This window comes from Lepidothrix coronata, unplaced genomic scaffold (assembly GCF_001604755.1).
Source record: "Lepidothrix coronata isolate B3197 unplaced genomic scaffold, Lepidothrix_coronata-1.0 Scaffold92, whole genome shotgun sequence".
Taxonomy (NCBI): domain Eukaryota; kingdom Metazoa; phylum Chordata; class Aves; order Passeriformes; family Pipridae; genus Lepidothrix; species Lepidothrix coronata.
The window spans coordinates 3,234,641-3,251,966 of record NW_016690272.1 but is presented as its reverse complement, the minus strand read 5'-3'; the positions used below and the strand labels follow the sequence as shown (position 1 = coordinate 3,251,966).

At 46.8% G+C, this 17,326-nt stretch overlaps 2 protein-coding genes across 2 annotated transcripts in view; both read left to right on the top strand.

Annotated features, from left to right (window-relative positions):
* Positions 1-303, top strand: part of TMX4 (thioredoxin related transmembrane protein 4) — a 19,155-nt gene extending 18,852 nt beyond the window's left edge. The window contains exon 9 of the mRNA XM_017821746.1: positions 173-303. The gene's annotated coding sequence lies outside the window, so the exon portion shown is untranslated. The remainder of the gene's footprint in view (positions 1-172) is intronic.
* A 2,269-nt stretch (positions 304-2,572) lies between these two features.
* The window catches only part of HAO1 (hydroxyacid oxidase 1), a 21,647-nt gene continuing 6,893 nt past the window's right edge, over positions 2,573-17,326 (top strand). Inside the window, exons 1-4 of the mRNA XM_017821798.1 lie at positions 2,573-2,815; positions 7,267-7,418; positions 14,210-14,465; positions 16,849-17,024. Of these exons, the coding sequence (XP_017677287.1) occupies positions 2,679-2,815; positions 7,267-7,418; positions 14,210-14,465; positions 16,849-17,024 (721 nt within the window). The 5' untranslated portion in view covers positions 2,573-2,678. The remainder of the gene's footprint in view (positions 2,816-7,266; positions 7,419-14,209; positions 14,466-16,848; positions 17,025-17,326) is intronic.

Here is a 17,326-nt window from a genome sequence, read left to right as displayed (position 1 = left end):
AATTTGGCAACAATTTGGCAACAATTTGGCAACAATTTGGCAACAATTTGGCAACAATTTGGCAACAATTTGGCAACAATTTGGCAACAATTTGGCATTTGGAGGCCAGCAGGATGTGGTCCAGGATAAAGGTACAGAGCTAAATGGCCCATCCTCAGGTTGTGTCTCACAGCAGGCAGAGCTGAAGGAATGGTCCATAGGGACAGCTGTGCCAGAGGGAGGAGGGACTACCAGGAATCATCACTGCAAACTACTTGGATGATGTGAACAACTGGAACCAGTACATGGATTCATTCTCTTCAGGTGAGTTCCCTGAGCTGCCTTTCCCTGGGAACACAGCAGTTGCAGGGCTTGGGGGAGTTGCCATTCCCTTTGGTTTGCTTCTTTTCCTTTACATCCATCTCCTGCTGTAAAGTGGAAGCTGGAGTGGTGTCAAATGAAGCCTTGTGAGCGTTTTGTTGGTTTGCTGTTCCATCAGCTGCTTCTCCTTCTGTTTTGCGAGAACATGAAATTTTCTCCATGAAAACAGCACGTGGGATCCTACAGCCAAAATCTGATCCGGCTCTGGGAGTTATTATCCACAGTCAGACAAACCTAAGCTCTAGTTCTGTAGAGGAAATATGAAGATACTTTGATGGCTGAACTAGAGGGGTAGAAAAGCGTGAGTTTCTACTTTGGAATTTTGAACTGCACCTTGGAATTTTGAGCTGGACCAGTGGTAACTCCCAGCTCCTGGGAATGGGGCTGCTGAGGAGTGTGTGCCTCCTCCTGGGAGCTGCTCACACTGCAAGGACTTCTTGTTTTAACCCAGCATCTTCAGTCCTTTCCCAGTAGGAAAACACCTAAAAAACCTCTCTGTGCTTTCACTTTGTCTTTCCTGAGGAGAAAGGAAACTCCGGGTTTAAACACACAGGGAACAAATGGGAATTTGTGTCAGTGCCACATAAGGAAGTGAAAAAATCACCCTTGATAAGGGCACTTTTTATGTCACTGTGTGGTTGGGGGGGCAAGACTGGCACTGAGAACCTCTTTGTAGACCTGCCCTGGGTTGGTTTCCTTGTGCACAGTTATCCAGCTCCTCCCAGGAGAACTGGCCCTCTGCCCCATGCCCCAGCCTCCTGCCATCCCAGCAGTCCCCAGACTGCCCCAAATAGATATCCAGGGGCCTGTTCCAGCCACCTGCTCACTGCCTGTGCTGAGTGGCCAAGGGACTGTCCCTGTCCCTGCAACATCCATCAGTTTTGACTCCCATGCCGGAGTTGCTGGGATAAAAAATACCCAAATATTTCCTGCTGGTTCTTCTGACGGACTTTGAGGGGACAAAAGAAATGTCAGTCCAGCTCTGATTGGTGTGTGAGAGACTCTCTGAAAACACTCCAGGAAATAGGGGTTTTCTGGCTTTATTTTGGAGAAATTCACAAGTGTTCACGGGGAATTTGGAAGCCAAAACGAGTGTTTGCTTATGTGACTTGATAAAACAGCTTTGCACAACAGTCTTGATGGCTTGAACACTGAAATATTTGAATTATATGCCGCAGTAACTGTGCCAGTTAATCTTTGCTGCAGTTAACTGGAGTGAGAAAATCCCAGCTGGCTCGTCCTTCCCCTATGGAATATTTTATGTGTCAGTGGGAGACCGTTGGCATCTCTGTGATCCTGCAGCAGGACACAGGTTCAGTCAGATGCTGATCCTTTGCTCCAAGGTTAAAGGTTAGCTGATGCCTCATTAAAGCAGCTGGAGGAACCCTCATCCAGAGAGAGATTCATTAAAACAAGGAGCCAATTACTTGGCGGGAAGCTGCATGTGTTGGGGAGAAGTTGGCATTAAATTCCATGTTTGGGGACTTCAGAAACTTTTGCAACAATCCAACATTAAAAGCTTTTCAATTCACTAAGGTGGAATACATCTGCACGTATTAAAATGTTCAGCTGTTGTGCCACTGTCTCGTGCTCCGGGATAAACACCCCTTTTTAGCACAGATTTAAATGAATGCAAACTTTAAATGAATGCAAGCAGGCAGGTCCCCAGCTTTGTGCTGGGAGCACAGAGCAGTGCCAAGGTTAAACCAGTCTGCATTTCAGTTCTTCCTGACACTCATCTCTGGGTAAAGGCCTCGTGCTGTATTTGTGTGGATACTGATATTAATTTGCAGCCCACAGCTGGAAAACTGAATTATGCACGCACTTGGAAGTTTCTCTTGACAAACAGCTGCCATAACCCTGTTGCAAACCATGTCTGTTTGTTAAAATTTAAGTCAGGATTCGATCAAGAAATCTTTAACAAATTTAGAAATCACCTAAACCAAGGTCTTGCTTTTTGGGTGTAAAAAAACTTTCAGGTTTATCTCATGGATGTTTTGGATGATAAACGTGTCCGTGAGGGACCGTACGCTCCTGTTATTGCAGGTTTAACTACATATTTCTTTCTTTGCTTATTCTTTTTTAATTTTTACTGTACTTTTTTCCATTCTATTCCAGGTTGGCCTTGACCACATGGAATAAAACACAGTGCTGAAGTCCAACGTGACACAAGAAGTTGGTGTATTTATTTTTCTTTTTCTTTGAAATGTAGGTAAATTGAATCCTGATGAGGTCCCGTATTAATGATTTACAGACAAAACCCCAGAGCTTAAAAGAGAGGGAAGTGGCAATAAACTGACCCCGTGGCATCTGCAGCCATGTCTGGAAAGCCAGTGTGCATTGGTGATTTTGAGGAGTATGCTAAAACCTTCCTCCCCAAATCCGTGTACGATTATTACCGCTCCGGGGCCGATGACCAGGAAACGCTGGCAGATAACATGGCAGCCTTTTCCAGGTAGGAGGGTGATTGAAGGCTGGGGTGGGAGGTAGGGGGTGTGAGTTCTGCTTTAGTACTGCCTGTGGTGCAATTTTAGATTTTTCCATGTGAACAAAACTCAGTTTTTCTGCTTCTTTTTTTTTTTTTTTTTTTTTTTTTAGCAAGAAGAGTCTCAAATCACTGATTTTCAGAACCATTGTCTCTCCCCTCTCACTCCTCCACCCAACACTTTCTGTCAAAAATCCATCCCTAAAATCCATTAGCACCTTTTTAGCTCTCCCTGCATTTTGGTTCTTTTTTTTACCAGAAATTCTCTAGACCCTTCAGCTCCAATGTTTAATCAGCCAGTGAGCTGCTGGGACAGCTGCTGATGTCCCTTGCCTTGGGGTGCTGTGTTGGTGCAGACATTTAACCCCTGCACTTGCCTTTGCTAATCTCTAAAGGCTTTGTCTTTAATCCTCCTGAGTCTAACAAACCAAACCAAGATTTTTCTGATTTATCTTCAGTCTTTCTCCTTCCCCACTCTGCTCTCCTGCTTAGAGCAGCAATTCTTCTCGCTGCTCCAGTTGCTTTTCCATAGGCTGTGAGCAGCTCAGCTGGAAATCCCATACGAGCTGAAGGCTGTAGGAAATGCAGTGATAGTTTAGCAGGATCTCAAAGGCCAGATGGCAGGAATGGGCTCAGAACCTTCATTTTAAGGACACAGAGTGAAAAGCCTTATAATGTCAAGAGAAGAAAACTCACCTCTACTGTGACCACTTCTTCATGGCTTGCTCCTGCAGAAGCCATCATCCCAGGCTGGAATTTGCCTGCTCAAACACAAGCCAAAGGATTGCCCTGAGGGGTAACTAGGAGCAGGAAGGGGGGTAGCAGTGCTCACCTGAGTTTTATTTTATCTTTCTTGATGCTTCCAGATGCTCTGCCCTCGTAAAACCAAAATGAGACATTAAGGAAAGGACACTCGAAGGAAGGATTGGGAGGCCATAAACTGTCAGAGTAGTGAACGTTTTACTTGTGACTGCAGGAGCTAATAGTGATTAAACTGGGTCTAAACCTCCCAGAGACAGGCTAACAAAGAGCTGGGTATGTCCCTTACTGTGTTGGCATTAGCAGAGTTGGATGGTGGAGGTGAGATAAGGGATCTGAAGCTGCTTCCCACTGCAGGGATTGATTCCTGTGATAAAAAAAATCCTATTTTCTTACTATATGGGAAGCTGCCATCAACAGTCATGACACTGCGTTTGCAACCCATCTCTAAAAGGTAGAAACTGCTATAAAGGCTTCATAATATTTTGATTTCAAAGTCCTGTTTGACATGGACAACGTGTCAAATCTGTCTTTTTCCCTTGGATGCTGTCAGGAGGAGCGTGGCCTACCCCTTATGGATGCAGGACAGCTGCTCACTCTGCTCCTCACACAGCCCTGCTGTGTCTCTGAGCGGGTTTTTTCTGCCTATTCCCAAGTGCAGCTTGTAGGTCAATATAAAGTAAGTTGGACTTTAGACCCCCGAGTCACAGAGATCACAAAGTAAGGTGATTTTCTGAGAGATATGAGTAAGTTCAGCTTCATTTCCCATCGATCTCCCCTGTCAGAAGCTCGGCTGCAGGTTCAGCCTGATTCAAAATGTTTATTGAAATATTTATAGATACATAGTACCACTACAGGATGGAGGAATAAATAGATTGTTATTAAGGACTAATATAATTATTATTAAGGAGTAAGCTTAGATCCCACAATACCTTTGGAATACTGCATGGAATTTTTGGAGCAGCACAATTCATACTCGTTAGGTTATAAAATGAACGTCTTGGCTTTTTGACAGCTCGGGAGCTTCAAGTACTTTGTGTAATCAGATGCCAGAGTATAAACTGTCTCCACAAGGTCAGTGTTTAAGGTGAGGTTAAAACCAGGTATGGCCACTCTCTGCCAGCTTCCAGTTCCTCTGGGACTGAGGGAAGAAAGGGAACTCTTGTGTTGACATCAGTGTGGTCCTGCCAAGGCCAGATGAGTATTTTTTTTGTTCCTGGTTCTCAAGCCAAGGCACTGAGGGCAGGCAGGATGATTTGGGCTGTCAGAGCAGATGTTACTCCCTGTTGTTGACACCGGTGTGTCCAGGAACAGGCTCCTGCTAATCCGAGGAATCCCCGGCGGCCTCTGGAGGAGCTGCCTTGTTTTGTCCTGTGCAAGGAACAGCAGCTGCTGCTTCATCAGTGACAGCACCGATGTGGGTTTTCTGCAAACCTCGTAGCAACGAAAGGCACTAAAATGGGCACATAAGGAATTGAAATATTGGTTAGAAAAGCAAGGCTGCCGTGTCTTTCACCTCGGGTTCAGAGCCCTGCGAAAAGAGTGCGGATGGAAAGACACCCTGGGAGGGAAGATTGCTTTCCCTCAAGGAAAAGCAGCTCCTGGTTTGCCTGGCACAGCACCAGCCCCTGCCCCTTCTGATGGAAGTGGAGCTGTAGGGGGAGATTAAGGCAGCAAATCGGGTTGGGATGGAGACTTTCTGAGCTGTGAGTCCTTTCCCAAAGAGCCCTGCAGCACAAGGGGATTATTTGGGATGAGCTCCGAAGGGAAACAAGAAGAGCTGCTTGAAAATGTGTTGCAGTTTGAAAACGTCAACGTTTTTCACAGCTGAAAGCAGTGAGAGCTTCCCTCTTACCCCTCTGCAAGACAATTTGAAATTGGAAATTTTTTTAGCTTGGAGAAAAAAAGGAAAAATCCCCAAAAGATTAATCCCCCTCCTTCTCTTTAATCCTTCCCTCAAAACAGCTTCTAGCTGAAGTTGCCTAAAGCAGCAGTGCTTGCTGCCTTCCCCACTGTGGCATCTCCTACTTCCAGCTGGGAAGAAGGATGTGCTCTCTCTGTTGCTGATTGCAGCACATGAGAATGGACTTGGCTGGAAAAAGATGTGGGTGATGAGGAGATGATGAATTTAAAAGAAAAATCCAAGCTTATTACAAAATATCCAGGAAATGTTTTCGCTGAAAAACCTGGAGGAAGCAGGTGGTGTGTGGCAGCTGAATGAACATGTGCTCTGGCGACTGGGAAATAAATACTGCTTGTGGGTTTGCCTTGCTGCTGTTAGGGGCTTGTCTAGAAAATGCCTGGCTTTGAGTGTCCATCAGACACCCATGTTTCCATGGGAAGATAAGATTTTATTAAAAGAAGTAGTGATGTTGGTATTTTCGTGGGACCCAGTACATAGTCAGGGTGTTGATGGAGAGGTATCGCTGCCTGGAACTGCATCATTTTCTTTGCACACACTGCTGGGAGGATTTTTGCTCCTTCTCTTCCTTTTCCCAGCTAAAAGCACTCCAGGAATGTTGTGCCTCAGGACTGAGCCTCACAGGTGGGCTTGGAGGTGGCAGTGGCTCGTACCAGGTAAGGAGGAGAAACCAGGAGGCTGGGGAAGAGGAGATGCTCCACATCCTTTATGCTTCTGACTGTCTACATGAGCAAGGTTATGAAAGGATTTTTGCCTTAGAGCTGAGTGGAATCCTTCAGAATGAGGATTAGGAAGAAAGGAGGAGGGAAAAAAAGTCATATTTTCTTTGTCCCACCCTCAACCCATCCTCCCCTGAAAAATAACAGACTGATACAATGGCATGAAAACAAGTCCGAGGACACACTTACCGTGTGTGTCTTGGCACTGAGCAGCACAGCTGACTCCCCGTGGCCACACAGCTCCTTCCAAGCATCACAACTGTCCATCTCCTCCCTGGGGAGTGTTTCCTGGAGAGTTGGCAGGGCCCTGTGCTCCAGGGCTTCAGGACGGTGGGTCTCATCCTGGCTCTGTCCCAGGCTCCTCAGGGAAAAGTCTCTCGATCTTTCTACAAAATACACAAGACTTTGTCTCTTTTTCACTGACTTGCCAGTTTAATATGCAAGCTCAAACTCACCCCTCCTTGCTGTTGGAGGGTTACAATGGCTCTGGTTCTCTCTCCATGCTGAGAATTACAATATTTTCAGTCAGAGCAGTTAGTCAGGTTCAGCAGTACCAGAGCTTAAGCTTTTAATTCTTTTCTGTTATTGAAATCCAGTGGCCATCGGAGCCCTTTCGGAGGGAGGGAGGCCTCAGTGGGAGGCTGGTGCTTGCAGAGAGGCTTTGGCCCGTGTGAGGGGCAGCCCCTGCTATCGCACCCCCTCTTGTGGCTTCTGGTGACGGTGGCAGTGCTGTGACATCGCTTGGATGGCGGGGAAAAGTCCCGTTTCACAGGCGTCCCCAGGAATGCAGCCCCGTTCCTAAAGGTGTGGATGTTGTGCTGTTGAAAGCTGCAGCAGAGGGTGATTTCGGGTTCAGTGTGGTTTAGTTTGCAGCTCTGGGTGACACAGAGGGGTCCTGCTCCAGCCCCAGCACAGCTCCCACCGTGCGACAGCAGGAAAACCTGCCCTTGTCCGCTCGGAACTGTAAATATCCCCGGTGCCTCAGGCCTCCTTTAACGCTCTCCCTTTGCCCCCCGTGCCAGGTGGAAGCTGTACCCGCGGGTGCTGAGGGATGTGTCGGAGATGGACGTGTCCACCTCGGTGCTGGGGCAGCGGGTGTCTGTGCCCGTGTGCGTGGCCGCCACCGCGATGCAGCGCATGGCTCACCCCGACGGGGAGACGGCCACTGCCAGAGGTGAGCGCACAGACTGCCCCCACGGCGGGGTGGGCACGGACAAAATCATCCTGGCCACGGATCCCACCTTGGTTTCTTGCTCCGGGGTGGACTCGAGCTACTGCTGGTTGGTTTTTGGGTTGTTTTCCGCTGTTTGCTTTGTTCGAGCCCTGTTCCCTCCCCGTGAAACAGGAGTTTACAAGTGTTACGCTTGTCACGTGTAACATTGAAAACTGTATCTACCTATATATATATAGTTATATTTATAGAATGTATATCATCGCAGCACCAGTCTTCCTCTTAGAGAATTGTTTCTGGAAATTCAGAAGCCTTTGCTTGCCTGGGAAAAATCCTTGCTTTGAAGAGAGAGCATCCCAGGGAGATAAGGGCCCCTCTGGGCTAGAAGCTGCCCAGAGATGTTGCCAGCACAGAGACTGCACCTAAAAGGCTGTGAGAAATGGGGCATTAACCAGAACTGAGGTGGCAAACTTGTTTCCTACTCCTTTCACCCAAGCTGCAGAATGACATGAAAACTGAGGAAGAGGTTTGGGCTGTGCATTTCAGTGCCCCAGCACCGAATGAAACAGGATACAAAACTTAAATAAGTGATATTTGAAAAAAAAATAAATCCCCTGCGTGGTTGAGTTATTCCTCCAACAGTGTTTCCATGCCCAATGCAGCAAGAACCAATGTGAAGGGAGTCTGAGGACCATCCCTGCAGTGGGAGCTGGTCTCAGTTCTCAGTAAGAAGCTGCATCAGGGTCGCAGCACAACTCCAGCAGCCATCTCTGTAAAATAATATTTCTCTAATTTTATACCGTGTTTGGGGCCGCTCTTTTTTCCCTTCCCCAGAGATTTACTGGAAGCCAGTGCTGTTATGGCTGTAGGTGCCGGCGCTTTCCACGCGATGGAGCTCCAACACCTCGAATGGGTTTGGGAAGGGCCGGTGGGAGCCTTGGTGTTGTCCTGTCCTTTGGCAGCTCCCGTGGATTAACTCCGGGCCGGGTTATGCTGGGAGGAAACTCTGAAGCGTTAAACTGTTAAGTGCGAGCATATTAATGCGATGAGGAGGGCAAGATCTGAAACACACAAACCTCAGGATGTTTCTTAGCAAAAATTCCCACTGATTCTGCATCCTGGCCACATTTTAAGGCATAAATCCATAATGGCATGCCAAGTCAAGGGGTACAGTAAGGCTGAGTACCAGGGCTGAGTTATGGTTGTGGTAATAACTTAATTCTGGAATTTCCTGATTTTTGTGCACTTACTTTTGTGTACTTTTCAAACTTTTAACACATGATTATTGCATTTAATGTCCTTGGGTTTTCGAGCTGGGGGAGCTCAGTGTACTGGCACTGGTTGGAATATGTGATCCAGTAAACACATCCATTGGAGCTGGGGAGTTTTTCATTGCTTTCAGAGGAGAGCATAATTAAAATCACACCCTCTGTATTGCATTGGTGTTTGGGGGAGAGGAAAATATGGCTTTGGTTTTGTGCTGTTAGAGGTGGGGCGGGGCATTCAGTGCCAGGCTCTTGGTTTGACCTTATAAGATGACAGGAATTAGCTCAGTAAAGTGCAACTTTGGCTTAAAGGTTCCCTTCAACCTCACAACCCCTCACTTTGGGGCTTGCCAGGCTTTTGGGGGCTGCTGCTCCCCCAGGGATGCTCTCCTGCACTGATTCAGCTGCACCTTCCCAAGACAGGGCCTTAAACACCCTTCACTGACAGTTCTGCTTCGTTAGCAAAGGATCTTTTAAGGAAAAACTTCCAGTTGCAATTTTAAAAGTTGCTGGTGACAGGCCAGCCAACACAATGGAAGTTATTCCAAAGGTTAACTGACCTCACTCTGAGTGGGGTCAATCATGGTCAAAACTTGTACAGCCTCAAATCCAAGTATTGGGTTTACTTATATTTCTGTTAGCTAGAATTAAAAATAAATAAATAATTTTTTTAAAAAATGCCCATGCAGGCTGTAATAATGTTACTCCTCAGTTTTCTTTGACATGTCTAAATGCCAGGAGTCCTTCCTTAGAGAGAAAGCTTGCTTGTCCTTGAAACAATTTCACACACCTTGGCACTTGTCCCAGTTCTTCCAGGTCTTCCTTCAAGTATATTCCCTGGCATTTTAGTTGTAGCTCATCAGTATATAGGGCAGTTTTCCAAAGAATGGATTTTCTGTTCAGTAGAAACTGAAAAATTGGGAGGAAAATTGTTTTGGATTAACTGAAATGTTTCATTTGATCCAAAACACAATGTTTTATTTCATTTTCCTACTGGCTGATGCTTTTAGCCATAGCTCTGTTTTGAAACAAAAGTGTTAGCTCAGGAGAAAACATTTCCATTTTGAAAAGATCAACACATGACATTTTGACTTAGGTGATTTTTTTTTTTTCTCATCCTCCCCACTCCAATTTCAACCTCTTTAACTAAAAATATTTGCCAAATTGGATGAATAATCTTAGCCACCATTAAAGAGCAAAAGGTTATTCTCTAAACACTTTTCAACAGAACCCTTCTGATTCTGAGGGATTTTTCTTGCCTGTCCATCGGGGGACTCGCTGTTCCTCCATGCCAGGACATCCCTTTGCCATCCCGACTCCACGCTGTGCTTGCAAACCAACGTGCTCCCTGTGTCCACAGCACCCACCTCAAGTACCCTGACACAAAATCTCAGGCACCATCCAGCTCCTTAGCAAGAACTGGCAATTTTTTGCAGCCTTTAATTGATTATAAACAGATCTGTAGCATTATTTTACTGACATTTCTGTTTATATTCCTGCTTGTTCCATAAAGCTCTTACTGACCTGCTACCTTCTATTCCTGCGTTTTCACCCCAAAGCAGCACTGCAAGACTTGACTTCTCCCTGACTGGCTGAAAATCAGGCTGATAACCCAATTTTCTTTTGGAAAACTGTGCATGGCAGCGGCTCAGAGTTTTTTGTTTGCCCTCTGTGACCGCCCTCAAACCTCTCTCCGAGCTGCTGCTGACGCAGGAAGGGTTTCACCACCACCTGTGACGTGACTGCACCGTTTGCTTTGCCAAATGGAGAACAGCAATATTGACTGGAAAGCTTTTTCCCCCCCTGTTTTAGCTGAGTTACTGGCAGCTCTGTCACTTCCATTAGACAGGGAGCAACACCTGTGTTCCTTTGGCTCTTAACAGGCTGCTACCGTGCTTTCTGTTCACTCCTGGAAGGTTCCTTGTGCTCGCCAGTGACTGGGAAGGAGGGATTTGGTGATCTATTCCTTGTTGTGCTCAGCCACAGTGAAAACAGCAGGATTTTGTACTTATCTTTAACCTGTTATCTATGTATTGATCAAAAAACAGAGGTTAATTTTGAGGTGTGGCTGCTCCAGAGGACAATATTCCCCTGGGACAACATGGCCTGGGCTGACCTGGCCCGGGTTGACCCTGGAGACTGTCATGGCCAGGGGACTTTGTGCTGCGTGTGCACACAGGCAGCCTGGCATGACAGCCCTGCCAGATCCCTTTGGGCCACGTGTCTCCTTCCCTGGAGCCTGCAGCCTTCCCCCACAGCTGACAGAATCCGCTGGGGCAACAAGATGACGGGCGGCACAACTTGCACGCGGGGATTTGGGAGGGCGGGGCGAGGGAAGGCAGGGCATCTTAGCCAAGAGTGGTTTGTCAGGAGAGCAACGTGAAGTACCTTAAACAACTCTGTTTCTCAGGAGATGCAGCTCCAAGAACCCGGCTGCTGTTCCCGAGAAACTCCACCATGCCAAAAGGACAGCGTGTTGATCCCAAGGAATGTCCTCTGGCCCTTAACTTGGGGGCAGTGGATTCACTGGTGGATTCGGGGAAGAATGACTGCAGGGGAGCAGTGTGGCTGCTGGGCTTGGGAGATGCCCCTAAAAGGGAAATGAGGGGAATTTGCCCATCTGGAGGGGAAAAAAGCAAATTCCCATTCCCATACAAGGTAATCCTGACAAAATATGCACCTTTGAAGGGGGCTCCTCTCCAGTGTCTCCCCTGGAGTACGTTGCCTCTGAGTTGCCCACAGGGACAAATTCCATACCCTTCCCAAACCATGTAATGAAGTGATGTCTCACCAGATGGGGAGACAGGTTTCAGGATGAAAAAGGGCTAAGCAAGGTCACTGCTCTGTTCTCCACTGGAACTCCCAAGTGGGTCCTGTCCCAGGGTCAGCCTTGATTTGTTGCTGTGTAAAATACTTCGGTTGAGTTCCCCAAGGATGAGGAAAGTCCCGTTTTATCAAGGTTGGTGTTCCCTGGTGAAGAAGGTGTGTCCTTGCTCCTGGCCTCCCTGGGCTCTAAGTACAAGCAGGTCACAGTGGGGCTGACAAACCTGTGCCTGCTCAAGGCAGCTGTGAGGAAAAGGTTGTGAAAATCCCTTTCTTGGGCACCCCACCACAATCTGATGGCTGGAGCACCTCTGCTCTGGAGACAGGCTGGGAGAGTTGGAGTGGTTCAGCCTGGAGAAAAGGCTCCAGGGAAACCTTAGAGCCCCTTCCAGTGCCTAAAGGGGCTCCAAGAGAGCCGGAGAGGGACTTGGGACAAGAGCCTGGAGGAACAGGACAAGGGGAAATGGCTTCACACTGGGGTGAGGTTTGGATCAGATATTAGGGAAAGATTCTTTACCATTCTGTGATTCTATGAACTTCCCCAGCCTTCTGTGTGTGGCTAATTCTCTCTGTGCTGTCATGGATCCCACCAGGAGCTTGCAGGGTGTACAGGAGTGAACGTTTGCTCTGGGCAACGCTCAGGATTAAAAGAAGACCTGAGGAAAACAGAAAAGCAAACTAAAAGCAGTCTGAAAAGGCATGAGGAAAGGCTGGTTTACAAAAGAGCTGATGTTTAAACTCTGGCAAATGTCACATATTGCAGCAAGAGCGTCCTGTGGGAATATGGCTCTACCAGTACTGGTTTGTAACAACAAACAGAGGTATTTGCAGCACCCCAAAACTGAAGTGGGAAATACGGTTGTTGGAGGAAATGAATTGCTTCTGTTTGCTTCAACTGCAGCTAAATGTGCGAGAAGTGGGAGTGTATTTTTAGCAAAACCTAATTTGAGGTAGAAAAAAGCCAAGCCCAAACCTGGCAACGCTTCAGGACTCTGTATCTCTTGGTTTTGGAAGTCTAGAAAATTGTCAAAGTAAGTTTTAGAATGATCAAGGTGAAGCACAGATCAACCAAAACTGGAACTTGGAATTTTGAAAACTTCGAAAAATTTTGTGTGTGACCTTCGGATTGGCCTGAGCAGATCTAAAATATGGATGTTGAGCTGGTGCTTCACCAGAGAGCTGTGAACTCTGCAGGAGAGATGAGGGGAATTTTGTGAGTGTGCTTGCATGAAAATGCCATTCCCCCATTTGGGATGGCTGAACTCTGGTTGAACCGAACTGCTTCAATCTGATCTTATAAAAGAGCAAAGCATTATTTTCTCCATTGCTGCCTAAGTTGAAAGGATATGGTGAAATATCATGTTTTAAATCTTCCCTTCACAAGAAATATTTAATTTTTGCTTTTGCAACCGCTCTCGCGTCCGTAGGGCCACGGAGGTAGAGTTGAGAAGGAGAGGAAGAATGGGAATAACTGGATACCTAAAGGCGGATTGAACCATAACATTTACATTTCTCCCTTATCTGATCTGAGGGTTTTGCAATTGCTGGGTTATCAACCTTCCTGCTCGTCCATGTGCTTGGGTTGGACAGAGCAAGAGGAATGTGGATCCCTTGTTTCTCAGCATCGCCCAAGGGACTTGATTTGGGAATTTGCTTCTTATGGAATTTGTGGTGACACCTCCCCCCCAGCCGATTTCAGCGTGACTTTGGGCATTTGGTATCCACGGTTCTTTAGAAAGAAACCTCATTTCTTGGTACTTCACCATAAGAGGGAACTATTTTCAGGAATTTTAGGGGGAGGAACGAAATGGCTACGAAGGAGTTTTGGGTCGTTGCTACCGTATTTCCAGCGAGGGAAAGCGCCCTGGGAGGGTGTGACCAACTTGTTTGAATAAGCTGTTCATAAGTTTCCACTCCAAGAGACCTGTAATCCTTATTTAATCAAATGTTGTCATAAAGACCACTTTTTAATTCCTCGATGGGCTGGAGGTGACGTCTTGAAACAGAGCTCCATTTACATTAAAAATATGCATTCTGCGGTAGAGCAAGAAAAATAAGGCTTTCTATAATATCTTGGAGTTTCATGGTGTGTTTTCCTTTATTTTATATTAAGTGACAGATTACTCCAAAAAGAATAAGTGCTAGATTCATAAAAATATATCTGCATGAGGTCAGCTGCTGCAGCCTGGGTTGGAAATGATCCTTGGGGAGGGCGATTTTTGGGAGGCAAAAAGTTGGAAGCCTCAAATGCGTTATTTTAATTTTTTTTTTTTTTTTTTTTTTAGATCATTCAGAACTTTGTGTGTGGATATGTCTTTTAAATTCATATGCCAGAATTTCTGACCAGTGACACCCAGGCATTAGGGGCTTACAAGCAGGATTCCCATAGGATAATTATTGCTATGGGTTAGGCATAGTTTGATTATGATATGTTTGATTTCTAGTGCTGGAGCAGGGATCATCCCAAACAGCGTGCGGAGAGCAGCTGCCAGAATTTGTGGATAATCCCACAGAATAAGGCACAGAGTGCTCACAGCTCATCCCTGTTAGTAACTGCTGTTAATGCAGCATTCCCTGGAATGCACTAACATTAAGGAAAGACAGTGTGTAATTACATGCACCAACATCTGCTGGCGAGCCAAGCGCTCCACAGGTCAGAGAAGCTCACCTTTGGATAATCCCAAACACACCTTTGTATTCCCGCAGCCTGCCGGGCCGTGGGGACGGGGATGATGCTGAGCTCCTGGGCCACCTCTTCCATCGAGGAGGTGGCTGCAGCAGCGCCGGGGGGCCTGCTGTGGCTGCAGCTGTACGTGTACAGGGACCGGGAGGTGGCGGCGTCCCTGGTGAGGCGGGCGGAGCGGGCCGGCTACAGCGGCATCTTCGTCACGGCCGACACGCCCTACCTGGGCCGGCGCCTCGCCGACGTGCGCAACAAGTTCCAGCTCCCTCCAAACCTCAGGTACACCCCCCGTGTGGGATGGGGGGTGTGGGGCGGGCAGCTTCAACTTTTCTTTTGCTCGAATACAGAAACACGTGGCTATAAATCGCTCTGAATTCTCCGTGAGGGCAATTTCTACTCCCCGCGATTCTCTGTCTCAGAATTTGTGGCCTCCTGGTTGACTTCAGCACTAATTCTAGTTCCTCCCCACTGCAGGGCCTGGGAAGCATTCAATTTTAACAGAGTTAAATGAGATTTTTAACCTTAAAAGGGTGTTGTCAGGGCACTGCTTTCCCTGGCCTTTTGCTGATATAAATCGGTAGACTGTACAGAGCACGCTGATAAAGATGTGCTGAAGTGCTGGCGCAGTTTTAGCAGGTATTAGCTGGAAGAGTATTTAATGGATGGGATATCCAGGACTTGGAGATAAAAATCTTGTGAGAATCTTGCAGGTAGGTCTTGGTGATGACTGCAGCTTGCCGTGGTGTGTGTTAAGATTATTCAGAGCACGCAAATGAACACAAAAATGGAAAGAAAACATGATTAAAGGACAGGTGAAATCGCTTTGGAGCAGATGAAGTTGGATTTTTGGGTGAAAGCTACTTTTGAATATTATCAATGAAACTGAATTGCTCTTCCTATGTCTCCAAAGACTGCTGTGTTATGCAATATATGTAACATGTACCCAGGAAGAATCACGTCCCCAGGTCTCTCTCACCTTCTATTTGAATATTATGGAAAATAGTGAGTCTGATTCTCCACCTCGCAGGCAAAAAATCCTCCAGAGCTTGGGGTGTTGGCTCTCCCCCTTACACTTGTACTTGAAGCTAAAATATGATATGATGAAGGCTGACAGAGCAACTCTGCCTCTATTTTTGTGTTATAAAGTACAATCTTAGGAGGAAAGCAGCAGAAAGAAAAAAGCCCTGGTACATCCAAGCTGAACATGGACCACGCTGGGATGTGCATGCCCCGTATTGTGATCCTGCTGTAATCTGTGTTTGCCACACCACCATCAATACACACTGACATTTTACCTAAAAAAGAATTCAATAATTCTTTAAATAGCTTATTTTTTATGGGCGATATAATCTTAAGGCCTGGGGTTAGAGAGTTTCCCAGTGTGAGTCCAATGACCCCAAAATACTTGAGGGAAGCGGTGGAGCGTTTCTGAAACACTTTGACCCCACCTGACCAAACCATACCGAGGTTTGGAGTGAACTGGACGAAATCCCATGGAATTGGAGCAATCTAAAGGTCCCAATTAATCTCTGCAGATTTCAGGGTGATGCTGGGCTGGGTTTTGTTGCAGGGTCGGCGGTGAAACCCTCCTAGCGCGGGGCTCTTGCTTATTTACGTGATAACTTTTTCTTGGCTTCAGGTTTTCAACAAAGTTTCAAAGCAACAACAAGGTGCCATTGTGCTCTGAAATGTATGTAAGGCAACATTCATTCAAGTGTTGATCTGCTTTTCCCAGGCCAAGAAAAACAACAGTTATTTATATAATCTTATCCCTGGTTCTGTTTTTCTCTGGGTACCCCACCCTCCACAAACCAACAGCTGAAAAGCTGGATCTTGCTGGGAGCCTGCTCCTTTCTCCTTTGCTTCTGGGCCTGGAGCTGAACAGAAAAGCCATGTGAAGTGCTGCTTGTTGCAGGCATGAAATCAGCAGTGAAACCAGCCAGTTTCCATGCAGAAAACCTCATGCACTTCCTAAAATGTGTAATATGAGTATTAAATAGCCCAGTGTGGCTTCTGAAGAACAGAGCAATCAGCCTCGTGTGGGACGTGGGTGTCCTAGAACCCGACTGATCTGGGGCTAAAAGCCCCAAATAATAGCTAATGTTTTCATATGAACTAATTTTCCCCCCACACACACCACATTTTACCAGGACATGAACAAAAGAGGCACAAGGTGAACTGGCTGGATGTTGTCCTTGTTGGACAGATGGAAATTCTGAATTCTTTGCAAGGCTTCAGGCAGATCCACCTGAGTCATGGAGCTTAACAAAACTTCCCTTCCTCCTTCTCTCCTCCCATCTACCTGATCCCCTATTCCTTTAGTAGCTGAATTCCCTGGATTTGAAAAAGAAGCAAAACCAAACCCTATTTCTTTTGCTAGAACTAGGACTGTTGCCTTAGGCCAGAGAACCTTGCACAGAATCATCACAGAAACATAGAAAGGCTTGGGTTGGAAGGACTTTAAAGATCAAATGCTTATGTTGGTTATCAAATGCTTTGTCAGTGAAAGGTTTTGACTCGCTAAGGACTGGGATCTGACACACTGGGACTGGCTTTTTTTGCTCCTGCCCTGCAGCACAGCAAAGTTTTATCCCAGGTATATTGATTTGGGGCTACAATGGACCTTTCTCAGCCTATTTTTCCATTTCTTTTGTCATTTTAGATTAAAAAACTTTCCCGGCAGCGACCTGACGTTTTCCTCAGGGAAGGACTTTGGACAGAACAGCGGGCTGGCCGTGTACGTGGCTGAGACCATTGATCCAGGTCTCAGCTGGGAGGACATCAAGTGGCTTCGGGGGCTCACCTCGCTGCCCATCGTGGTGAAAGGCATCCTCAGGGGTGTGTAGGTTAAAGGGATCCTCAGGGATGTGTAGGTCAAAGGGATCCTCAGGGGTGTGTAGGTTAAGGGAATCCTCAGGGGTGTGTAGGTTAAGGGAATCCTCAGGGGTGTGGAGGTTAAGGGAATCCTCAGGGGTGTGGAGGTCAAAGGGATCCTCAGGGGTGTGTGGGTTAAGGGAATCCTCAGGGGTGTGGAGGTTAAGGGAATCCTCAGGGGTGTGTGGGTTAAGGGAATCCTCAGGGGTGTGGAGGTTAAGGGAATCCTCAGGGGTGTGTGGGTTAAGGGAATCCTCAGGGGTGTG